Raw genomic sequence first — 27,712 nt, 5'->3', positions numbered from 1 at the left:
AAAGCCCCCAACTTGATTAGTGTTTTAAAGTTTGTTGTTATATTTTATGGCCAAGTGAATTAAAGTGGCCATTCGTGGTTTACAGCTTTCGCTGTTTATGTGTTTCCGTGTTTGAAGAAAATAGTCTTTGAGCATATAATATAGACCTGGTAGGCTGTTTACAGCCATAGTAGTTGGCTTGAGTTTTTTAAGATTTTTTTTTTTTTTACAGTAACAGTAGGGACTGGTTGGAATTGAAATCAGCTGGGATTGTTACTTGGTGGGGGTAATGGGGGGTGGGAGTGAAGTTAGTATTTATAAGGTTTAATATGGATTCAGTGAGATATTTGTTAAACTGGGTTGGAATATCATCTCTGGAATTTGGTAAGTTTGGGACTGGGGTAACAGTACGGCCTGGATGCAGTATTTTATTAATGGTGGACCAAAACTTTTGGGGATTTTTCTGATGTTTTATTTGGATGTTATTATAGTAGTCTTTTTTGTCTTGCCTGATCTGTTTTTTTGAATGAGTTTCTAAGTTCTAGGTATTTTTGACGGTTTGTAGTGTTTTTTTCTTTAGCCCATTTATCCCACGCTTTGTCTCTTATTTTTAGTAGAGATCTGGTTGATTTATTAAGCCAGGGAGTAAGCCAGTTTTGTAAGATCAACAGATTACCAGAAACTAAACTGAAGACTGTAGTACTTAAAAAATGGCATAATTACATTCAAGAACTTCACCTAAATTATTATGGTGGGGGTAATATTATGGATAAAGGATTACTGGGCAAATTATTGTAGACAAAGTTGAGCAAGTAAATATGAAATACTGGAAGTCAGTATGATCAATATAAAAAAAATAGTATATATAAGAGTACATAAGAAGAAAGAGGCAGATAGGAACTGAGAAGAAAGAACACACAGTAAAATATGGATTGCACTTAAAGGTTTCAAGTACTTCAAAGGAGAGCAAAATGTGGTGTGTGTTGGCTGAAGTATGTATCTGCTATGCGCTAATAGGCATATATGTAAAGTTTACATGAAGAGCAGATACTGTTTATATGACAAGGAATTTGCCAGGTAAAAAAAGGAAAGAAGTGGTGGAAAAAGCATGGAATAAATGTAAAATTTTGTTACAGAGGTAAACAGAAGATATTCGGTAACAAAGCACAGCATGCACTCTGTGCTTTTGTATCAAAGGTTTTGTACTCTGTTAGATCTGGAGCATAAAGCTTTAAAGCCCTAACTACAACCCAAAGTATCCAAGATCAAAGAGTGACTAGAAGACCTGGACTGGGGGTAGGTGACATGGAGCAGCTGATCATGGCTCAACCGATTCTGAGGAGAGGGGAAAGGTGGGATCCCATCAGCAGATCACCACCATACAGCAGAGACTTGCATGACACCAAAATGGTCAGGATTGGGAGACATGGGCTTGGTAATACCAAGACAGCAATGGAAGGCTTCAATGGCATGTGTGTAGAAGCATGCAAATGGATGTGGAGAGTATAGAATGCCTCACAGTGATGTTGGTTCTCACATCATCCTCCGGGGTGGGGTTAAGGCCTCAACAGAAATGTCTTCATTGTCAGGATTCCTCTGAGGGTACAAACCAGCTCCAGCATTGCCTTGGATGAAGCTGATGTGGTCAGCTCTCACCTCCTTGCTGGCTGTGCCCAGTATGAGGCAGTAAACAAGCTCAAAACCAATAAAAGGAAGTATGATATGCAAAGCTATGGAACGCATCATCATGGACCTAATAAACAAAGATATAGGGAATCTCCTAACTATGGATCTCACACAGTTAGGTTTTGTGAAGGGTAGATCATGCCTTTTCAACTTGGTCGACTTCTTTGAGTCAGTCACCAGAGCTGTGGATGAAGGCAAGGTGGTTCATACAGCAACATTACCTTGATTTGTCCAAGGCCTTTGATACCATTCCCCACTCAGGAATCTTAGAAAAATTCACTAAGCTAGGCATCAACCCCTATATCATTAGGTGGGTTGCAAACTGGCTCAGAGGTAGAAACCACAGTGTGAAAGTAGCTGACTCCAAGTCAGACTGCCGAACAGTCACGATTGGAGTCCCATAGGGATCAGTCCTGGGTCCACTCCTGTTTGGTATCTACTTCTCAGAAGTCCAGTCCAGCACAAAGGGACTCCGGCTGACAAAGTTCACAGATGATTGCAAGTTTGGAGCCATTATTAACTCTGCAAGTGATGTTGACATCCTACAGAAAGGCCTCACTGAGACTGACTGGTGTCAGAACCATGGCCTTAAGCTTAATGGCAAAAAATGTGTCGTCATCCCCTTTGGGAAAAACCCAGTTCCCATGAACTACCACATCGATGGTAGTCCACTGAACAAAGAAGGCGTTATAAGAGATCTGGGAACATAGGTTGGCAGTAACCTCTCTTCTGACCACCACACTGTGGTCAGAAGGTCCTTCTATGTGGCACGTCATTACTAAGGGTTTTGCATCCAGGAAGAAAAAGGTCATTGTCTCCCTCTACTCTTCCCTCATTAGGCCAACCATCGAGTACAATGCCCCATTTGGCATGTACCTCACTAGACACCTGCAACAACTGGAGATGCCGCATAAGTACCTCAGAAAGAGGATCCTAGGCCTTAAACACTTGTCCTATATGGACAGACTCAAAAAACTCCAACTATTCTCTTTCTCATATCTCCTACTTAGAGGAGATCTCTGCTTGACTTATAAAGCCATGTCTGACCCAGCTCTGTTAGGAATGCTACATCTAAAGAAATCCCAGTCCCTCTGCACCACACACTCCAGAGACCTCAACCTCATTATCTCTGCACCATATGCTCCAGAGACCTCAACCTCATTATCACAATCAACAGAATGTGCTGGAGGGACAGGTTCATAACCCAGAGACTGCCCATGCTATGGAATAGACTTCTCATATATGTCAAGCAGAGCACCTCACTGGCCTTCTTCAAGAGAAATCTTGATGAGTGGATGGGAAATAGAAAATTCACCCCAGGGATCATTCCAGTGGCTCTGCTTGACAGAGGCACTGGAAACTAAGGTCGAGTGGCACGATGCCAGGGTAATCCTATGGGCTAGGCTTGTAAAAGCTCCAGGGTCATTAGCCTAGTACACACCTATGAACCTTGGTGGTTTATGAGCATTGAGCTCAATACCATATAATGCAGCACAATGTTAAATATTTAAGGACAATATAAATAAAACTGAAACATTTTTGTTGATGTATTGGGCAATTTGTGAAGGTTAACTGGATTTGTTTTTTGAATGAATTATGCTTTTTTTTATTTGTAGAAATAATTTCTATACAGTTGAGCAAAGTATTTTTTATTGATCCTTTGTTGATTGGGTTAGTCCCACTAGGCTAGTGGCCTCATTTTTCAGGGGAGTCTTGAGGTGGTATTTACACTACTAGGGAAAATTTGGCCAAGGCATCAGAGAACTTCCCCCACTTTTTTACATATGTGCCATCTGATCTTTTACATCAACCTGAGCTACCACTAACTCAAGCAGATAGGACCTCAGTTTAACATGACATCCCAAGGATGACACACTCATGAGTTCAATACCCCCCTTATAATGCACTGCAGTGTCAGCAATCCATCTACCTGGTGTGGGAATGGAATCCCCAGTCTTCTGCACCAAAGGTAAGTGTAATACCTGTTGTGCCACTGACAGTGACAATGACAATTACATTAGGATTGTGTATGGGAAAAAGATGGTGTGTTTTTATTTATTTTCATTTTAATTTAATTCATGAAGAGGGCTTTTTATATGTATGATGTATTATGAGAAATTGTAAACCATATTTTTGTTCTTATAAGCAACCTATTTAATAAGAATGTGCACTGTTATTGTCACCAAGTATCATTGGAGATTTTTTTAATATCTACCAGAATTACCAGCAGCATAAACAGATAGGACCCTTGTTCAGCATCATATCTAAAGGATGCTTATATTCCAAATATCTGCACTTCTTTACTATAAAATCTAGTGAGTTCTTAATTTTTAAACCAGGCTTTTTTTTCTGAAACTTATCCAAATAGCAGCATCTAAAACAATGTTAAAGGTGCACTACCACACTGCTTATGAGATAGCAAAATTATGCATTAGAGAAGCAGAAGGTTGCAGAAGGGTCCAGTCGTACAAGCCAGGGGCCACAGGTGATTCAAATTTACCTGGCATGCTAGGTGGAAGAGGCATGGCTAAGGAATGGAGGGACTGAGCCGCACTTTTCCTTGGGAAAGAGGAGTTAGTGCTACTATACTGTACGTTATGGGTGTCTGGGGACCAAAGTGGCTACTGTACATTATGGGTGTCTGGGGACCAAAGTGGCTACTGTATGTTATGGGTGTCTGGGGACCAAAGTAGCTACTGTACGTTATGGGTGTCTGGGGACCAAAGTGGCTACTGTATGTTATGGGTGTCTAGGGACCAAAGTGGCTACTGTACATTATGGGTGTCTGGGGACCAAAGTGGCTAGTCATTGTTAAAAATGCAGCAGAAACATTCATATAGGAGTACATTAAATAGTACAAAGAGGTAGGGGAAGAATGAGAATAAATATCACTTAAAGTCATCACGCATAGTGTTGGCCTCCAAGTCCGCTGCCCCTAAACTGTTTGGTAAGAATTCATACTCCATTAGCTAAGAAGGGTCTCCAGGAACTGGAAACCCCATCAAATTAATGGTTTTGGTGCGGTATCTTCGCTGTGTCCCAACAAAAAAAAATCAGTGCAAGTGTGACAAGATGTTTGGCTGAATATTCATTCATGTAACAGGAACACAACTGCCAGCACTCAACCATCAATAAAAACTCCACCACATAGCAATAAACTTTTTATTAACAAACCGGTTTCAGCTATCAAGCCTTCATCAGTATCTTCACTGTTCTCAGACTACAGGAGAAGGGAATATGGCAGCAGTGAAAGATGCAGGACTTGATATCAGTGTTAGAGAAAAAGAGACTAAATAGCACAATTTCTAAAAGGCAGAGAACAAAACATTCATCAGAGAGGAGACTGCAGAAGTTGGGCATTAATTGGATATACAACTACCAATCATTAGCGGACCGGAGTTCTGCTGTGGCGACCCCTAACTCCAAAAGACACAACAACAACAACTTTCCAGGATTCTGTTTATAAACTTTTAAGGTCCAGTTTTTGAATGATTAATTTAGGCAGGTGTCAGGTTTTGGCAGTAATTATTGCAGTATAATTTCAGTTTCATGCCTTTTTTCAATCATTCTTATCACATTATGACTTTATCTCTGACTGACATTCTTAGCCTGTTAACTTAGAGAGACTTGTATCGAAGGCTTTTGCGAGGTCCAGGTAGGCTGTCTGGACCACCTTCCCCTCATCAATGGCCTTGGTGACTGTTTCAAAGAAATCGACCAGGTTCAAAAGGCAGGATCTGCCCTTAACAAAGCCGAATTGGGTAGGATCCAGTGTCTGTAGGTCCCCAATATCTTTATTTATGAGTTCCATGATGATCGTCTCCATAGCTTTGCAGACCAGGCTAGTCAGGCTTATGGGGCGGTAGTTTCCAGGGTCCGTTGAAGCACCACCTTTGTGGAGAGGGACCACTGTTGCTGTACGCCATTCTTTGGGTACATATCCTGTAGTAAGGCTGAGATTGAACAGTAGCTTTATGTTGGGGTTCAGCTCTTCTTGGAGTTCATGTAGGACGCAGCCCGGGACACAGTCTGGCCCCATTGATGCTGTGTTTTTTGCTTTGGAGAGGGCGGCTCTTACCTGAGCATCTGAGATGTCAGAGGGGCAGCACTCAGCTGGGATAGATATTTGCTCTTTTGGGGGGGGGGGGTTTGCACTGAACCTGTCAGCCGGGATGTTGGCAATGTCTGTGGGTTCAGTGTATTTTTTGTCATTTTGGACTAACTCTGAGCATACATGGGAGTTACCACCCAGGTTCCTAACATAACTAAAGAAAGCCTTGTGATTATCTTTAGTGTCCTGTGCAATTTTTCTCTCGAAGCTGGCCTTGGATGATTTTATGAGGGACTGTAGTTTTTTGCTAATACTGATCAGAGATGCCTTCCCTTTTAAGGATTTTGCTCTATCATGTAGTAGCTTCCTCCTTCTGTTGTATAATTTATTTATGGCTGGGGTCCACCAGACAGGACGCCTGCCTTTGGGGGAATGGGTCTTGGTTTTATTTGGGATTGCATGATTCATGCATTCCTGGAGGTGTCCATAGAATGCTGTTATAAAGGATTCTGCAGTTTGGACAGTAGTTTCCACTTGCCCAGGGGGTTTGAAGGATTCCACCTCAGTTTTTAGGAGTGAGAAATTTGCTTTAGAGAAGTTTTTTACTGTGGTTTTCTGCACTGGGGGTGGGGTCGAGATGTGGACATCCAGTGAGATTAATTTATGGTCCGATCTTACCAGTGAGGGGTATACCTCTGGTATGGAGCATAGAGTTCCCATGTTGGTGATGATCAGGTCCAGTATGTTTTCGCCTCTTGTGGGAATGGTGACTAGTTGTTCCATAGCATTTGAGTTTATAAATTCTAGGAACCTTTGGGCTAGGGTATTGGGGCTTGAGTAATGCTCCCAGTCTATGTTTGGGTAGTTGAAGACTCCCAATATAAGGGTGTTTGGAGAGACCTTCATATTTTCCAGTGTTCTCAGGAAAGCTGAGTGGGTTTCCTGAGTTTGGGAGGGTGGTCTGTAGCAGGCTATAAACTGACAGGCAGTTTTACCCACTGTTAGTTGCACATGGATGGTCTCCGATGCTTCGTGCAATGCCACCAACCCGGAGTTGTGGGTATCTTTGATGAATATGGATACTCCCCCTCCTTTTGTGGTTCAGTCCAAGTTTTGGGGCTGAAAAGCATGTTATGAGGTATAACCTGGTAGTGCTGGGGTGCTTTCAGGAGCCTTGAACCAGGTTTCTGTCACTGCACAGACATCAATGCTTTCCATGCTGAGGAGAGCTTCGAGTGCATGCATCTTGAGGTTTAGACTTCTGGCGTTGAGTAGCATTACCCTTCGTTTTTTTTCCTTGTGTTATCTATGGAGGTGGGTTTGTCTTTTGAGTCTTGCCTAAAAAGGCACTATGGGTGTGGCAAGAGCCTTTGCCAATATCCAAAAGCCCAGGGGTGACAGGTGCAAGCCATCCCTAGTGAAGAAATGGGGCTTGTTGAGCATGTCATCCCAGGCTGACAGGCGCTGGATCCCCTTTGAATGACACCAACACTTTAGCCAGTTGCTGAAATTGATCATCTTGTCTTTATATTGTGGCATCATTCTTGGTGAGGGTAAGATGCTACTCAAGGTCAGGGTCATACTGGCCTGGGCTACATGCTCAGAGAGCTCCTCTATGTCTTTTTTCATGTAGTCCAGGGAGGTATGTCTCAGGTCATTCACACCAGCATGGACAATGACTGAGTCATATTTGTATTTGCCTTGGAGTGACCTGAGCGCTTGTGTTATGTGGCGAATCCTAACACCCGACAGGCAGCTCACCATGACCTTGTCCTTGTTCAGCCTGGTGAGCGGGACGTCAGTGTGTCTGACAATAGAATCACCTATTACAAGTGTATCAGGTGTGTTGTTTAGACTTAAGGGCTGTGACTGTTTGGCACACTGGCTTTGTGAACTATGTGATGCACGTGTTCTGTTTTGGGGTAGCGGTTGCTTGGATGTCTGCTTTGGAGGTCTCTGCTGCTTAGGCAGATTTTTATTTAGAGCCACCAAGTATGTTTTTGTGTGTTTATGTGTTTGGTTTGCTGTTGTGGTAGGTCTATGTGGGACTGGAATTGTGGTGTGTGTGGTTACTTTCTCCTCCTGACTGGTTACGCCAGTACTGAGTTGAGAGAGCTCATCCTCCATTTTGGCTATATGGTTGCATCTCTCACATATGTTAGAACTTGTTGGGAGGAGGAGAGGGTTGTCTGTGTACATGAGACAGTTGTAACATTGCCTCAAGATTCCCAGATTCACCAGCTGGATTGGAGAGGAAACCGACAACTGACCTTTGGACATGCTAGAATAGTATAGGGAACTCCTTTATAATTGAATCAAAAGGGCCAATGGGGAACAGAGTACTCAAAGGGAGTATGTGAGGATGTAGTGCTTTTAATTTTTTAGTGCTAACTTATAGAATTGCTTGTATGAGCAAGTGCTGGGCTTTAGATTAAGAATAGGGTGTTTATTTTGAGAGCTAGAGCAGTTTTAAGGGAAAAAGTGAAGAGTAGACTTTGTGGAGCAGAGAATGGTTTAAACCCGATTAAGCGGCGCTGCGCTATGCGCAAAATCATGCAAAGCCACGCTAAAGCGGGTTTTATACAGGGGGACTTGAAAGAGTTAGTAATTGGCTCAAAACGGCCAACAGACTACAAAGAGGAAAGTAAATAAATTAGAAAAACAGGACAGTTGAGAAAATAATAGGCTGGAGAGCAGGCGGAAAAGGCATGTAAGAGATAAAGGGAAATGTAAGACTGGAAATGAATCAGATTGCAAAACCAATGTGGACATCTTTAGGTTGCAAGCACTAGTAATATGCTGAAAGAAGACATAAGGAAACACCTACCACATTTCTGTTGGCATATATAGTCATTTTAAATGTATCACAGTTCATTTAGTGTGCACAAAATGCAGTCCAAGAAACTGATCAAGTCATCTAGATGGACTGCTATATCGCTCGGTTAGGGAATTTATTAGAGGACCATGAAAATAGACTAGATAGCATCTTGGTGAGAAAACCATTTGGGTTGCAGGATAAGAAATGTTGTTAGCAGATTTTTGACAGTGAGTCTGGGAAGCCAGATTCATAGTTTCACATGTAAGTACAAGGCTAGTTGCTCTTGCAAGCCATTTTAAGCCTAGCAAATTTTCCTTTTTGTGCTTGAAATAACCTATCCCATTTGGTTATAGATTGTCCTTACCCATCGCATGGTTGATAATTACATATTATCTCTAAAAAAAATTGGGATCATAGCATAGATAATATGAGGGGAATTCGTGCATGGGATAAAGCATTTAGGAGCTGCATTTGTCTATTTTTAGCAGAGGAAGCAGTCCTGTGGTAAATTTCTGTTTCCCATCCATAGATCTAAGTTGTGCTTGAATACTGACAGGGATGGACTTTATTTTATGTGTATGGAGAGTCTGTTCCAGAGCAGTGGTACCCTATACAACATATATCTGTCCATCCAAACCATTCTGTTGAGGTTACAGAACAGGTTTAGATCTCTAAACTGAGTATTTCTGGTGTCATTTGACTTGATGATGTGCAGTAAATCCATCAGTAATGGGTCAGGGGATGCCTTGAATGCCAGACACAGGTCACCTCGTAGCAGTCTGTAGGCTATCGAGTATAGTGACAGGGCTCTGAGTCAGTCCATGTACGACATGTTTTTTAGGCCTTGCATTCTTTGAGTAAGGTATCCAAGGTCATTGCAGTTGTTGCATATGTCTGGAGAGATACCTACCAAAGAGGCCATTATTTTTAATGACTGTCCTAATGAGGGCTGAGTAAAGGGGGACAATGACATCCCTAGATTAGACACAATCCCTTTGTTTATAAACTATGTAATATAGAAGGACTTTCTTATAACAATAGACACACATGGGTCAAAAATTATGCCATTGCCCATGTAAGTTCCTGAACCCTGAACAACTGGGTTGACTTCTAGGAGTGTATTGTCATTGTGATAGATCTCTGGGGTAGATGAGTTCATAAAGGGTTAAAAAATGCATTTTTGGCATTTAGTTTCAGTCCTTGATTTTGGCACCAGTTATTTATTTGGGACAAACCTTCTTGCAGGATGGCTCAGTTATTTGGGGATTCAATGACTCCTCATAGCTTGCAGTCATTTGCAAACTTAGGCAGCCATTGATCTTTGACATTTTCATTTTCTTTAGAACTTCGGTGCCAAACAGGAGAGGTCCAGCAGAGAACCCTGGGGGACTCCACTGGTAACATCTCTTTGTGGAGGTAACTTCCCCTGTTTTGATTATCTATGTCCTATCATTGAGCCAGGTGGCAATCCAGTGGGTGACATAGGGGGTTATTTCTAGTTGATTTAGCTTTTCTTTTATACGTAAGTGAGAAATTTTGTCAAAAGCTTTGGCCAGGTTGAGGTATGTAATGTGTACAGTTTTGCCTTCATCCATTGCTTTGGTGACCTTTTCAAAAAAATCCATCAGGTTGAGTAAGCATGAACTGTCCTTGACAAATCCATACTGAGAAGTCCAGTGTTTGGAGGTTCCATATGTCCTAATTGATTAGTTCCAAGATAAGTCTGTTCATGGCTTTGCATATGAGGTTGGTCGGAATAGTGAGTCTGTAATTGCCTGGGTCTGTGGAAGGTCCTCCCTTTTGCAGGGGAATGACTATAGCTGTTCTCCATTTTCTTGGTACAAAACTTGCATGGAGAATGAGATTGAACAATGTTTCAGGGGATGAGGTTAAATCATGCTTCATATTTTTTAAGATGCATCCAGGGATATTGTTTGGACACTTTGACGCAGTATTTTTAGCTTTTAATAGCACATTTAGGACTTGGTCTTGTGTGACAGTTGGAGGAGAGACGGATTCAGTTATATCTTAAGGGACAGGTGGGGGGGAGAGATGGGTAAAGTTAAACTAAATTTATTGGCCAGTAGGTTTGCTACATCTTCAGCCTCACTGTAAGTAACATCATTCACAATCAACTCAGTTGAAATCTTACAAGCATAACTAAAAAATGGCTTTTGATTGTCTTTGATTAGAGTAGCTATTTAAGTCTCAGACTTGTCTTTGGTTGACTTTATTAAGCTTCTATGTTGTTTGTTTATTTCAGTGACAAGGGTTCTAACATTCTGGGAATTCTTCTTCTTACTTTTGGTCAAAATTCCTTTTCTTTTATTAAAAAAAGCTTGTTGATATTATGGTTCCACCATGTGGGTTTGTTTCTGGGGTTTGCCCTGCATTTGTGCCTACAGGGTTCAGCTGCATCTATGCAGCTGTTTACATTCTGGTATAGTGTAGTGGTGGTGTATGTTTCTGCATATTCAGTGGAGTTAATGGGCTTTGGCAGGGATTTGAAGATTGCCGATGTATTACTTAGGACTAGATAGCTTGTCTTAAAAGAAATTAATAAAGGTACCTTGGTTGGAAGGGATCTGTGGCTTCAGTTTTATTTCGAAAAAGACTGCTTCATGGTAAAATCTAGCAAGTGATGAAGATACGCAAGGGAGGTTGCAAGATGCCTCCATGTTAGTAAGGACAAGATCTAAGATATTATTCTCCCAGTGGGTAATCTAATTGTTCCAGGGAGCTTGCATGGACAAAGTCCAGGAATCTCTGTGCTTATGCACTAGTGGTGGTATTGATTTCTCAGTCTATAGGTGGATAGTTTAGATCACCTAGGAAAATGGTATTGGGTTTAGTACTTAATAATTAAGGGGCAGGCAACAACAAATAGATTGAGATGAAGAACACGACTGCAACAGGGTAGGTGGAAAAGAAAAACAATCAGACTGCTAGCTGGCTGGTTTGGGAACTGGCATAATGCAAAGGCAAGTCCTGAACTATCCTGACATACACTCAGTACATGAGAAGGAAAGCAGGGTTTAGTACCAACAGTTAGACCACTTAAACAGCAAAATGCAGTGCAACTATGTACTGGATTTATTAACATGGGCTTAAAGATCTTAGCTGAAGCAGATACAGATGGTTAAACCTGATTTAAAAAACAGATCAAGAAATGAAAACACTTTTCGTTCTTTCTTTATGTAATAGTACTATTATAATGCCTCTTACAACTACAGATCTATTGAAAGGACAAGCAGGATGAATGGTGGAGTGAGACTCAACACAGTTATTCAAGAAGGCATAGCACAGGTAGAGAAAGGATAAAGGGGAAAGGAGGGATGGAAGGGAGATATAATATTCTCTTGTTTTCTGTTTGTGGTTTCCTTTTAACTGTTTTTATCTTACTGCAAATATCTGTGTATACCTCACTATGACATCTCTTTCCTCTCTGCCTACACATCCCCACCTCTTCTACTTACCTGCTGACTCTGACTGTGTGCTCCTTATTGTTTCCTTCCTGGCCTGATTGTTTTTTTGTGGTGACTGCCATTTCCTGGACCAATGTGCTACACTTGGGCTCACTCCTCTCCCCTACCCTGCCCCCATTCCCACCCACCACCACTTTCATTTCATTTTATACTGGCTACACCTCATTTCCAACCCCTCCCACTCTCTGCACTTATTCAATCACAGCTGTCCCCTGTAAACGTCCTACCACTCCACTACAAATAGCTTCATATCCCTTTCCTACATCCACTAATATATCAATTACTGTTTATACCTACCCACACAACACCCCCATTCTCTCATCCCCCTCCCTCTCATTCTCTCCCCCACACTCACAGCATCTTAGAATATCTCCAGCCTTTTACTCTACCTTTCCTTAATGTACTAATGCTCCCTTCTTGCTCACTCATCTCTACCTTGTAAATTAATCTCTCCTTAATACTCTTTATTCATTATTTTCATCTTATTTCTCACACCTCTCCTCCCTAGTAAATAACCTCTTCCCCACACATGTTTACATAGCTCTCTGTCATCCTTTTGCTATCATTATTTCATTTCAAACCATGCCCCTTCTACCTCACATCAATCCTGCTTATGTACCTCTCTTTACTTACCTCCTATCATACGCACCTTAATTTTTCACATTCATCCCTAACCTACAATTTTCTTGTACACCACAAGGAATCTTCCCTGCCCTTCCTAATTTGCCCCTCTCTTTTTAACTCTTCATTCACACATCACATCAAAATAAAAATGTTCTCTGTCTCTATCACATCCTTCACATCTAAATACAAACCTACTAGCTTTTACCTTTATGCAAATAAATCTTCCCCTTTTTCTAACAATTTACTATCTTCTGGTAACATCCACCCCAACCCAGGCCCATCTAACCCAATCACAATGAACACCTGTCTCACTAAACATCTCTATATCTTTGCTATTAATGTACAAAGTCTACCTAATAAAGTTACAGAACTACACTCCTGGATCACCCATCAATCACCATATATCCTGACCCTATCTGAAACTTGGCTAAAGCCACATATTTCTAACACTGAAATACTACCTCCATACTACATCTATCACTGGGATAGAACCACCAAAAAAGGTGGAGGTGTTGCAATTATGTATTCTGAACACCTTAACCTATTGCCCCCTGCCAATATCTTTCCTTAACTTTCAACCAGCTGAACTACTACTTCTAAACTGTCACCTCAACCCCCATAAGAAATTTGCCATTGCCTCTATCTATATCCCACCTGGAAACAACATTCCCTTCCTTGAATCTATTCTAGCATGGATTTCTATTAATATCCCTTATGAGACCTTACTATTAGGCGATGTATATATCAACTGGCAAAAACTATCCTCTACCGCTCCTTCCCTTCAAATCAACCTTCCATCAACTTATCACAACCCCTACCCACTTCAACAACAATTCCCAAGGTACAACCTTAGACTGGATTCTTACCTCTGACCCCACCCTATATCATGACCACAGAGCACTGCCCAACTCCCTAAGTGACCACCTCCCTATGCAAGTCCAACTCTACTCTTCCCAAATACCTAAATTCCACCATTTTAGAGTGTGTTGCAAGCTTTCTTCTTTCAATCCTGAAACCTTCAATAACAGTCTCACTTCCATAAACTGGGGCTTTCTTAAGTACCTTCCTCTTAATGAAGCCATTCTACAGTTTAATCACATTTTTCTTGATATACCTGACTCTTTAGCTCCTCTTAGAAATGTGAGAATCAAAGCCAACTACTCACCTTGGCTCACCAAAAACACCCTATCTCTCATGAAAGAAAGAGACAAAAATTGGAAAAAAATGGCTAAAAACTAAATTGGCAACATTCCTATAAAATATAAAGAACTAAGAAATCTAATAAAAACAACAATTAACAAATACAAGAAAACTTACTTTTATAATCCCCAGTTCTCCCAAAAGTGTAACCCAAAAAAGTTATGGCATACCATTAATAAAATCTTAAATCCAGGTCAACCTACCACCCCAACCCCTACCCTAAAAATTCTCCCATAGAAACTGCCACCTTACTTAATACCCACTTCATAGAATCTATTCAGAAACTTACCCGACCCTCCTAAAGCCATAATCACCCTCACACCACTTACTATACATGCAGCACAACCCCTTTCTCTCTTAACCCCGGCTTCACACCCTACATCAAGTCATGTCTACTAAAACTGAAACCTTGTTCTCCCTCTACTGATAACATCCCTCCCCTCTTCCTTAAACTCACTGCTCATTCCATAGCCTATCTTGTCTCTATCCTAAGAAATAGATCTATCCAAGAGTCTACTGGCTCCGACATCTGGAAATCTTTTAACACCATTCCACTTCACAAATGAGGTATCTCCACTGAGCTCTTTAACTACAGACCCACTGCCATCCTATCTCCTCTATCCAATGTAGTCACAATCAGCTTTTAACTCACCTTTGTTAATGAAAATCTTCTGAGCCCCACTCAACATGGTTTTAGGCCACACCACAGCATATCCACCACCTTCCTATCCTTCACTGACACTGTTGCTGAAGTCAGGGACAAAAACCTCCTCATGTCTTGCCTCTGGACATGCTCCACCTCAAAAAAAATCCAAATCTACCAGATCCACTAGAGCAAGCGACTTAAACCTTAGCACGGATATAAATAGGACATGCTGGAGGGATAGATTTGTCACCCAGAGACTCCCTATGTTGTGGAATAAAATCCCGGTCCATGTGAGGCAGAGCGCCTCGCTGGCTCTGTTCAAGAGAAATCTTGACCGGTGGATGGGAGATCGTAGGTTTACCCCGGGAATCATCTCTGTGTCACTGCTGGACAGAGGCACAACAAACTAATGGGCACAGTATTTTTTAACATAAGGGGTGGCGTAAGCCACAAAAACTCTGGGCTAGGCTTATAAATGCCTTAGGGCAGATAGCCTAGTATAAACCTATGAACCTTTCTTGACCTCTCTAAAGCTTTTGATACTGTCTCCCATTCCAAGCACTTACTAAGCTTACTGACCTTAATTTCTCCCCTCTCTGCTATTCTCTGGTTCTCAAGGTATCTATCAAATAAGCTCCAGTCTGCCAGATGGTAATCTGCTTGCTCCCCTTTCCTACCTATTTAAACAGGTTTTCCTCAAGGCTCAATCCTTGGCCCCCTCCTATTCAACATCTTCATCAATCATCTTTACTCCTCCTGCAACACCTCCTCCTTCGTACAGTATGAAGATGACTCTACTCTTATCTCTTGTGCTGACATCTCTAAACTTCTTTCTATCACCCAAAACTCCTTCTCATCCGTGGAAAAATGGCTCACAGATCAACAATTTATACTCAACCCCTAAAAAAAACTAAGCTTCTACTATTTCTCCCCAAAACTCTCCACCACCTTAAATCCACCTTTACTATTTCTTTGCTAGATAATACTCTTATCAAAGCTGAGCCTCACACTAAGTTACTGGGTACAATAATCAATGACCAACTTAAATTCAACATCCATATCCAACACTGTATCAAAAAAACTAACATGAAACTGGGTCTTCTCTAGAGGAATAAGAAACTTCTTGCTTCCAATTCCAAACCCACCCTTGCCCAAGCCTGTCTCCTTCCATGTCTCCTCTACCCCTCCCCTGTCCTAACCCACTTCCAGTCAAACCTTCTCTTCAAACTAGAACAAGCTTACAATAACATAGCTAGATTCGCCAGTAACCAACCTTATAAATCTCATCATTGCCTTGCCCTGAAACAGCTTCAATGACTAGAATTTCCCCAGCTCTTACCACTTGCCCAGCTGCAGCTTACACACTCCATACTCAACAAATTGCTAGCTTGCCCATCACTCTCTACCTTAGTATCCCCTTATACCTCAAACCGGTCTCTTCATAGGTCTGACCAGCAACTTCTAGACATCTATAAACCCAAAAGAACTTATGGTAAACTCCTCTATAAACACTCTGTGCCCCTTGCATGGAATAGGCTACCACCTCACATTCATAGCATCACTAGTTCCAGCTGCTTTAAAACTGAAGTCAAGTACTACTTTCTGAACTCAAAAGCCTGTCCTTGGCTAAATCCTCCATCATCTGCATTTTTTTTTCTTTTTCTTTTCACTACCTGTCTACATTTAATAATTTAATGACTAATCTGCTTACTAGACAATACTACATTATGCTGCTTGGGTAAGATATGTCATTATTGTAAATACTTAAATGTACTAGTTGTATTTATTTCATTTTGTTTTATTTTTATTACAGTTATTCATTTCACCTGATTACTGCATATGTAATTTTTGCTTATGTTGTATTGCTGCACTGTTTTTCTTGGGTTTTGTATATTGCCTACTATGTTATCTTTTTATGTTTGTATTGCTGGAGCTTTTCTCCTCCGGTTTCCACTGAAAACGGGCTATTGGTTCAGATGGACTAACCCGGTTAACAAATGTCAAATAAATAATAAAGGCACTGAAATGGCAGACTAGGTTTTCTTCATCTGGTATCAAGCAAATGAAATGTAATGGAACTACATGCGATAGCTTATATACTGATACTGTAAGTGATCTCCAAAGTAAAGGTAACTTGTTAAATGAAAGATTTTTTCCTACATTTTTACACTTATTTGCAGTTGATAGGTACAAAACCTTCAACAGTCTATAATCAAGAATAATGAGGAAGCTGTCCTTAACCTGCCTAGTTGAGACATACAGACATGTGCGCGTGCACACACACACACATATGGCAAGAGTAAGTGTAACTATACTTCCTCTCTATCCCTGCCTCCCAGCACCCTAATAAGGTAATAAATATGAAGACCCATTTTCTTCCCTAGCTTTTACCTTAGATGTACCAATATGATTAGATACAAGTATTTTTCAGTCAGTTTCATAGTAACTTGTGTGATGTAAAACTAGTCAAACAGTGATACGATGAATCAATAAACACAGCATTTTTCAATCCAATGTCTCGGCAAATTGCGATATTTCACTCTCAGTCTTGTGGCAATAGCTGATTGCATTACTTAGTAGGGTGTTTTATTCATAATGTGAGGAAAAGACATATTGATCCTTGTCCAAATCCAGATTCCTTTGAAAAAAATAACAGTACCTCCAAGCTGCTATTTTATTAGGTCATTACTGAACAAATTTTACTGTGACCAATTAACACACAGTTCCTCAAATGACTATACTCTATCCTTCAAATTATATTTGCACCACCCTTTCCATTATAAAGCATCGTCACTGACAGACACAACATGAGAACTGACTTTTTCCCTACTACATATTTGAGAAAGCATGAATACAGGTTTGAAATAGACCTCTAGTAAAATGCTTTGAGTGTTTTTTTGGAAGTCCATGCTTAAATTTTGAAAAGCCATGTTGATGCTGTTCAATGAACCAGGTGAATTGTTTCAACTAGCCTGCTTTGGGATTACTTAGCACACATTATCAAATAACCAGTTTCCAGCTATGAGTAACCTGTATTTCGCACATATTTAAGTGTACCTGAGCATTATTTAATCTGTCCCAGTCAGGAGATAGGTAAAACTGCACTCCTTGTAGTGATCCTTCCAAAGTAGCTCCTCGAATAATGAGTACAATCAAAACCACATATGGGAAAGTTGCTGTGAAATATACAACCTGTTCAGAGAGAGAGAGACATACACAAACATTAGGCATTTAGTTTCAGTGTATGAAAGCTAAATGCAGTTTAAACCATATAATTAATTAGAGCTTTATCATGAACAATAGATACATAGTTACAACTGCCTGGACTGTACTATATAGCATGCAGCAATGTTTACACTATTAAAATCACATATAATTCTTGCCAGTAAAACCATGAGAACTGTACTAAACTGAGAAAAATGTTACTTTTTTTTAAGAAAATGGCATGAACAGTGAACTAAGCTAAGAAGGTATTTAATTAAGAAAATTATTCGGTAACTTTTATATCTGAAATAATGTATAAATCTGTTATATAGAAAATATGCATTTATTACTGAGGAAAGATGTTGTAGTTTGTAAACAATACCATCTCTGCTTCTTGCTGTCCAAACGTTTGCAGTCCACATCTAATGCTGAGTTAGTTCACATGGTAATGTCTTACTTCAACACTAGCTTTTGAAACTTCCCCCCTTTCCCTTTGAAAACATAACTGTGGAAACAATAAGGCATATTTTAATATTTACACAAAAGCCACAAGAAGTATTTCTTAGTGTCATTCAAATAGAGGGACTGACTGTTAAGTCAAACAGTAACAGTACAGAAACTATAGGAGTGATTGCCGGAAGATATTCTTAGACACAGAGCTCAACTACACTGTCTCTTAACATTCCAATTTGGACTTAAAAGCCTGAAACAGTACAGGTGCATTTATATATATTTAGCCAAAGGCAGATAGTTTCTAATTCAGGTGTTAGATATTTTTCTGAATATTTTCTGTTTGTCTGAATGTTTTGTTTTCAATTCCTTGTGCAAGTTCCATACTGTTTGCATTTTATTTTGATAAAAAATACTTTCATTTACTTATTTAAAGTAAAGCATTTTATTGATGCTTCTGGCTGATGTTTTACTTATTAGCTTAAGGCTTTATGCATTTTACTGATAACTGCAATGGTGTGCTGTCCACTTTGTTGATGCAAAGTCTGGGTCATTTTTAAGGAAACGGTAAGGTGTGTTCTTGTTTGCTGGTGTTGTCTAATTGGTGGAGGCAGTGTACGTTCATCATATACCCTTAAGGCCAATTGCAATTCACATACTAACAGGTATTAATAGTGGGATTCTAATCCTCAAATAACTGGTTCCAACACATTTCAAACATTGATGGCAGCAGTGGGTGAGTTAAAAACTGTCGGTAGGCAGTGGGTGGATCTTGTAAATTTGATTTGTACAGCTTGTGGTTGGATATTATAAATGAAATTTATACAGGCTATCAAATAGTTTTACTCATCAACAAAATGTGTTTACCTTACAGCCACAAGGTAAATATGCAAGCATATCTGGCAAGACAGTTATTTTATTTTTAGTCAGATTAGTTAGGAAACAGGCAAAAACAAACTGTGTAATGTATGCCAGTATGTCAAGTCACAGGAGGACATAACAACATTCTTAGGTGCAACTGAAACACAATTCATTAAAATGTGACACAGACAGGTAGTGACTATAGGAGCAGATCATGCAGCAAAGTAATTTATTCAGCCCTCAGATGGTATAAAAATGCAAACTGCACTAAAAAGCTAAAGTGAGAGCTGGAGGTAAAAAGTCTTAAAGCAGACAGGAGAATGCACCAGCTTGATGTAGAAGAAAGAGAAAATTACCACTAGAATGACAGAGATGCTGGTTATTCATCAAAGGCACAAGAGTAATTTGCTGGGTACAAACTCTAGAACACTACCAAATTGATTATTCATAATGAAGAAGGAGGTGCCTGTGATTTACCCAGACATTTGAAAGGTTATATAATCCACACCAACTTGACCAAAGGCAATGGAGGAGGTCTTTAACTCCTCTGCTCACAGGTAAGATAATGCATGCTTTGTTAAAAATGTCAGATATGGATCATCTGAATTATGATAAATGTATACACTATTTGAGTATTTTAAAATGACTTATGAAGGTTACAGAAAAAAACACAGATCATAGAAGAAAGGCAGGTGACAGCATGTTTATGTTGCAAAAATAAAGCACTTACTTTCATTGGTGGGTGACTAGATGTCAATCTTTTGAATTGCTAGGAGACCTTATGGTAAGTAGCAATCACTCATTAATTTACCCAAGGACATGAGAATCTAGTTAGTAAATTGGCAGTGTAACATTCCTGAAGAAAGTGGAAAATGTGACCTTTATCTAGCCAGGAAGCTACAACTGTATAACAAGAAGGTACCCCACAACACATATGGGAATAACACTACACATGTGGCAATATAAATCTTCACAGCTAGTTAAACAGGCAAACGGGGAAATGCTGGATCAAGAACAAGAGAAGGTCATGGACTAAATTGTGTAATCAGATGATGTATATATGATCCAAATGTTTATACTGACATGCTAAGGGACAAAAGTCATACAAGGGGAGCTAGTCAAAATAGTAGTAGGTTACAGCTGCTCCAGATTATTACAAGGACCTGTACCCTATGACTTTTTAATACCTTTAATGAATTATCAGCTAAGACATAGGCAAACATACATTTATATAAAATAAAACAAACCATACTAACATATTCCCAGATACAAATGTTGTGCATCACATATATTCTTTGGGAGAATTATCAATACATTACATAAACTAATCAATTTGTGTCTTCCCATAAACATCATCACTTCTCCAATACATTATTCTACATGTTGTTCCTACAATTTCCATTTCGTCTATGTAATTTGGTCCTACCCTTTTCTAAAGATCTCACTTCCAGTTCCTTTATCTCTGTCACAATATTTAATACTTCAAATACAGTTGTATTAGACTTTGATTTCCATTTTCTAGTAATTGCTTTTTTTTGATAGCCACCTGAATTAAACTTAACAAGGCCTTTCTATGTCTAGGCATTTCAGATTCTGTATTCCAGCTCAAAAATGGTTTCTTTAGTTACACACATTTGCTCACACAATGTTACTGATAGAGTACTCTGAAGTGAACCTTTAAAGTCTACCAACTTATTACACACCCAAAGTATATGTTCCCAGTTGCCTCTTTTTTCACCATCACACCTCCAACAATTGTCATCTACCTGAGGAAAAAAATTTGGAGTTTGCTTGGGGTATAAAATACATATGCAAATACTTCCAAGCATAAATTCTAAATCTTCTAGACTTTGTTGCTTATTTGGGAGCCATGCATATGTTTTCCCATTGTTTCATTGTGAATTGCTTAGCCATTCTCTCTCTCTTCCAAATCTTTTCTAACCTCCTCTGATTGGTTCCTACAGTTATTGTGCAGTATTTTATATGCCCTACTAATTATCTTTTTTAACAGCAGCTTCTCTTCTAGAGTCAACAAACAACTCTGCCAGAGTACGCCTTTCACTTTGGATTCCCCTACCCATTTCTATTTGCCTATACACTGATATCAATCCCTGATAGGGAATCTGTAGCCTTCAATCCAAATGTCTTCTTGGCCTCTTCCCATTCTATTACCTTTCCGTATCTCATTGTTTTCTCCCAAAACCTTGGTTCCTTTGCTAGTTTTCTCTAGTAAAGCTGGGACAGGGGGGAAATTCAAGAAATAAGGAGAGAGAGAGAGCAGGATTTTAGATGCAGATCCTTAAGGAGAATAACAACAGACATGCAGAGTATTATATTCAGAAAGTATGCTAAGAACTAAGCTAACATGGGAATGGAGAAAGAAGATTTTTTCCAAGTTAGATGACTGCAATTAGGAGTACTGAGAATAGGCAAGAGGAGGCTGGAATTTATCATTTATGCTCTTGCTTGATTTCCACATTTCTCTACTTTATACACATTTTCATAAAATTTCTGAAATATCTCTAATACCTTTTTACAGGAACTCTGGTTATTTTTCTTGTTATAGGCTCCCCGAGTTTGGCAACAACCCTTTCTGCTTTCTGTCACCTAAGTTGTTGTGCTCAAAGCTTTTGTGTTCTGGAGTTATTATCAAATTGTGCTTATTATCCAGAGACTCCCTTATTTTTTCTTTAGCACTATGCAGTTCTGTCTCTTCTTGTTTTGTGAGATTCATGTTATTCTGTAATAATTTAACCTTTGTCAGCCCTTCTAAATAATTTTGCTACTTCTTAACCATATCTCTTTTTCTCTTCTTTTTACCTTATTTTTCAACTCCACTTTCATTTTATCCAACTCTATAGTTATAACTTCTGAAGAAATTTCTTTCTTCCCTAATAACACTCAAATGATTTCCACTGCCCATTCCTTAAACTTAAAAGGTAGAGAAGTGTCAGTGTCACATTTGTACTTCATTACCCTGCATTATTTTCTTAGTTGTTATTGGCACATAATCTGAAACAGTTATTGGATGTATGTCCAAGCTTTCAATTAAATGCATATGTTCCTGTGAAATATAATTTCTGTCTAGCCTTGCCCAGTTATTGTACCCTAGGGAATAATATGTAAATTCTCTCCAAGTTCTTACTACTGAATTCATGTCTTCCATACCAAATAGTTTCATAATTTTCTCCATAAATTTACCTTCTTTTGTTATATTTTTCCTTTTAGGGCCCTCAGATACATACTAATTAATGTAACTCAAGTTACAGCCACTAATGTTCATCAGGTTGATCCTTTATACAGTTGTTTCTTGTCATCTCCATTTGAGCCTATGTCACATTTTACAAGACTTTTTGTTTTAATGAAAACCATCAAACAATTACCAAAACACACCCACAGAACACCCCCATAACCTATTAATTTAAAACAAACAAAACTATGTGCATCTTCAGATAATGTAGTTTAACCCTTCTAATAGGAATAATAGTCCCAAATCAACAGCTGTACCTACAAGTATTACCTAACCTAAAATCAAGGTTATCCATGCTAAAGCATATATTACAGCCTATGCTCCTACTTATACTAATTGCTGTCTGTTCTTGACTTATCATTATGCCTGTACCCTATAATTGATAGAGGGTAAAAAGCTTTTGCTAAGATGACTATTATATAATGCATAACTAATAGATAATTACTTTGACTGCCCAGTAGCCTGAGTACATGCAGTCACATACAGCCAAGAATGGAAGCAACCACATAGCAAGGGTAGCAAGGGTGAAAACCATCCAGTGTCCATAACTGAGGAAAAAGAGCTTGGTGGTAGCAAAATGTCTGAACAGGAGCTACAGCTATCAGAAGGCTACTTGACTATCAAGGAAAGAAACTATTAAAAGCAAGGAATCTAAATCTGAAACACATTTGTTTAAAATTACTGGGTTCCACTGAAAGGCGAAATGGGGTGGATTACAGACAGGTAGTTAAGGCAGGCACAAGTTTCAGACACTATTTTATACATGTGGCGAGATATCCAAAGGGGTTCATAATTCTTAAGGGAAAACTAAGTCTATAAGCTGGAGAAAAAAGGTTGTACAAAAAGTAGACTCTTAATGAAGTGCTAGAGTGACAGGTAATGCAGCAGTTGGTAGTCCCTGGGGTTCATTTTCAGGCACTAATTGCCACTGAACATAATATTGCTTTTTTCAGGCCATTTGAGTATAAAGCATCCAAAGGGGAAATTATGTAATTTTATACTGGTCAGACATTACAAATGAGATAAAATTACACTAAGGCTTGTAAGCAGTGTCTAGACATTGCTAAGTTAAGAAATAGAGACAGAGAGTGTGAGGCTCATAACAGTACCATGTAGTCATGGGTACCCAATGGATAATAAAAATGACAGGGTTATCTATCAAGTGAAAGAGATGCCAGGTAAAAATGGCATAACTATCCTTTCCTGTCAAAAGAAATGTATGTGAGATTTAAAAACAAGAAACTTAGTAGGTATGAGGTAACTGCTACCTCAAGCTTCATGTGTTGAAGCTTTTCACAAAACTCACTTGAGTCAGAAAAGAGTGATGTATGTAGAAAACACTAATAAACTGAGAAAATATTACTGTTTTTTTTTTCTTTGAAGAAAAATGAATGGAAAGTAAAAGTGTGCTAAAGACTTAAAATCTCCACCAGTATAATAAAATATGCTGGAGGAACACATTTATTATCCAATGCCTACCTCACATCTGGAGCATATTTTCCCTGCAAGATAAACAAAATGACACTATAGCATCCTTCATATTAAACCTGGATGATTGGATGAGTACCTCTACATTTACTTTGGCACTGACCTGTTTTAACCTTCTTGAGAAGGGGGTGTACAGAATGAGGGTGGGTATTGACAAGGCATAAATGGTCTTATGACTCAGATTCTTTGTGATTCCTAGTATTCCTATGAAAGCTATGTTGAATTAAGAACAATGTTTAGTAACTGTAAAATGTTAAAAAATGTGTAAATACTTACATATTATAAATATGCATTTACTACTGTGGAAAGGTATTGTGAATTTGGAAATAAACCCATCTGTGATTGTCGATTGTGCTTCTACAGTATATATCTAAAGCTGAGTTAGGACACAGGGTGATGTTTTATTTGGCCATGTAACTTTCCCCTTCCACTCTCTTGAACATGTAACTATTGAAACAGGAAGGCACATTCTAATATTCATACTAAAGCCCCAGGAAATCATATTTGGAGACTCATAAATAGAGGGACTGAATGTTTATTTAAATGTTACAGAAGTTCCACAAGTTGCTCCTTTGACTGCTGGAGGATACCTTTGGAAACAAAGTGCAAGTTACTTCATACTGCCTGCAAGAACTATACAATTTCTATTTTGGACTTAAACAGAAGCAGTAATGGCACAGTATACCTTCAGACAGAAACAGATAGCTTCTAGTTATCCATCCATCCATCCATCCACAACCCTTTTTTCCATTTTAGCACATGGAGTTGGGTGTTACTTCAACAGTGATAATCATCTAAATAAATAAGTAAATACAGGGCCAAGGTTCACACCACCATGTGGCTATCAAATGTTAGATAGATACGTTACTGAATATTTTTTGTCTGAAGAAAATGCTTTGCATTTGTATTTTGAATTCCTTGTGCAAGTTCTACACTGTTTGCTATATATTTTAAAAGAAAGTGCTTTAACTTTTATTTCAGAAAAATAATTATATTATTTTTGTATGCTTGTCACTGATATTGTGCTTATTAACTTAATGGCATATGCATGGTTACTAATAGCTGCATCAGTGTGATGTCTGCCATATGAAGGGTGAGTGTTTAGAGCTAGGTGCTACCATTCTGATATTTAAAGGTTAGTTTAGGGATAAACAATAAGGTTTATTTTATTTTGATAGATTTGGCTAACTGGTGGCAGCAGTGTGCATATACTGTACACCCTTAAGGCCAATTGCCCTTTCCATATTAATTGGTACCAGAGGTGAGATTCAAAACCCAATACTGTTGATACTGGTTCTTTAAAGACTGATGGCAGCAGGGTAGGAGTTAAAGCCATAGCCCCTGTCCCAACAACAGGGATATTAACATTAATAATTGTTTTCATTTTCATTTACTATTCCTAAAATCTAAAAACTGAATGGTATTATTAAACTTTTAAACTGCCTTCTGAGTTCCTACACCTATTAACAGCTACTAAAATGTATTGTTATCTTACAAAGTGGCAGTCCTCCTTACCCAATGAATACATTTAAAAATGTGTTTCCTAGGTCAACAGCTTTACTTATTTAAATTGCCTCTCCAAGCTGACACTATTTTTTTTAAATTCTGTTAATATTATAATTAATTAAAGGTGACTATCTGTAACAAGCTTACACCACCCATTCCCTATGAATTACTGAACTAGGACCAGTGTGAAATCATAAGTAAACTACAGCTCTCTAATGACAGTATTTTATTACATAGTTACAGTGGCAGAAAATGTTCAGCAGCATTTATAGAAAATATCATCAGGCAGTGTGTGTTTACCTCAGTTTTTGGTATGCCCTATTCTTTATTTTGAATGCAATGGCTACTGTGCACTTGTAAAATGCATGACAAAATTAGCAAAAACTCAACTTTCTATTAAACCAAATTTCTAAAGCAACAGAAGATTTCAATAAACAGCTGGCTCAGCATATGAGATAAAGTGCTGATTTTGGATATAAAGGATGGTCCTAGAGTACTCTTAGATTCTGCTTGCTACTATCAAGTATGAATCTATGTATGTATACATGTCTGCCAAAATGATAGCACATATGAACCTCATCGTACCTTCCTCAACATCGGAAACAAATGTCATGATTTTGATCCTTCTGTAGGATTTACACTACTGCATGGCATAAGGATTGGTTATGTTCCACACAGTCAAATCTAGGGGGCTAAATAAATACCAGTATGCTTGTTATAGTATACTGCAATCATATGTCACAGCAAAATTATATGTTTTTTTAGATATAAACATCTAATTATGTACAAATGCTACAAACTTATGAATAAAGTTTTGTTAATAAAATGTGATTAGGTGTCACATATTCAGAATAAATGAAGACTGTAGCCCTGGGATTTTTTATTTTCTTGTTTCTTTCTGAAGCAGTTCACAATTTCTTTCACAAATGCTGGCAAACTCATACTGTTTACATAGCAGCTACATTGGTGTAGAGGTTGTGGCACTGACTGGGATACAGGTGACCAGGGTTCGACTAGTAGGTTCAGGACCTGAGGACCTGAACAGAAACAGTAGGCCTGCGGGACTGAAAGTTATTTCTCATATCTGATAAGGAGGGAGTAAGGTTATCTGGTATAGGAAAATCTTGTGATAGAGATCACATGTCTAGCTGTGGACACATAATGCCTGCAGAACTTATATGAAACCAGCACACTACAGGATGGCTCTGAGTTTATGATACCAGTGGGGTTGTCATTTGCATATGTTGTAGGTTTGACATGCAGATCAAACTTGGGGAATAGGGACATAAATTAAAAAGTCTTGTTGGGTATAGTTCATAGGTTCATAGCTGTTTACTAGGCTAACAGCCACAAGGGCCTTTCTAAGCCTAGTTATGCACCCCAAATCTCTGACAAGTTCCGATACCCTTGATAAATTTAAGCATGGGCCTGGGAGATGAACCATTTACAGGTTACCCGTGTCCATTAGCCACATAGGTGCTAAACTAGGGATGAATTTCTGGCTGAAGATGATCTGGACCAAAACGCATCTTCCATTAATATGGCAATAAGTGTATTTGTTGAAGAAAGGCTAATTTCTCCTAGAAAAAAAACAGTGACCTGTATGGGATGATATGGAGAAGCTATGTCAGACCATGTCTATATCAGAAGATCGAAACTTGGCCAAGATGAGCACTGAGTAGCAGCACTTTCTCTCTGCTCTGTCTTTACAGAATATTTATGACAGGATTTTTTGAGTATATCTATCCTAATTTTGTTCTTTTTTATATATATTTGGATTCTATTAATCATTCTTTAGGATAGTATATAAAAATTTTGGCATTTTTTTTTTCCTGTCAAAAAGTACTAGAGAAAATATTTGGACTTCAGACTACAGGATGAGCTATTCCAAATCTACACTTCAAGAAACAACTATTAAGAAAGAACTTCAGTCACTATTAACTAACATTCAAGAACTGACAGCAAAGATTGATAGAATGAATGTGAAATTGGATAACTTCAAAGAAAAATGTTCCCAGCAAATGGAAATATTACACGAAGATCTTAAGCAGCAAAAGAGGCAGATTACTGATATAAAGACTTTACTAAATGATATGGACACTAGAATTCAAGAAGGTGAGCACAATATAGACTTTCTCTTCAAACAAAATACTCTTTTACAAGCAAAAATTGATGACCTAAAGAATAGATCAAGAAGAAATAATATTAAACTTTTTGGTTTCCCTAATAATGCTGAAGAAGGTAATATGGAAACATTCTTAACATCTTGGCACCCTGATGTACCACAGCTTCCTGAAGCTCTCTCATATGAGACAGAAAGAACACACAGGTCCTTGGCAAGTGCAAAAAAAGGTAAATCCGATTCTACTAAATCTGTTATAGTGAAGTTTTTATCTTCTCATGACAAGGAGATAGTGTTAAAGACTGCTTGGGCTAAATCTCCTATCAAATATAAAGGAAATGT

The 27,712-nt window shown here is 38.8% G+C and overlaps 1 protein-coding gene across 1 annotated transcript in view; it reads right to left on the bottom strand.

Annotated features, from left to right (window-relative positions):
- Nucleotides 1-27,712, bottom strand: part of LOC122803429 (sodium-dependent proline transporter-like) — a 906,432-nt gene that overhangs the window by 370,758 nt on the left and 507,962 nt on the right. Inside the window, exon 7 of the mRNA XM_044073039.1 lies at nt 17,547-17,681. Coding sequence (XP_043928974.1) covers nt 17,547-17,681 — 135 coding nt within the window. The remainder of the gene's footprint in view (nt 1-17,546; nt 17,682-27,712) is intronic.

The sequence above is a fragment of the Protopterus annectens genome, chromosome 5.part1, assembly GCF_019279795.1.
Source record: "Protopterus annectens isolate FY-2018-M chromosome 5.part1, PAN1.0, whole genome shotgun sequence".
In the NCBI taxonomy this organism is placed as follows: Eukaryota; Metazoa; Chordata; order Ceratodontiformes; family Protopteridae; genus Protopterus; species Protopterus annectens.
This window is presented reverse-complemented; position numbering and strand designations above follow the sequence as displayed.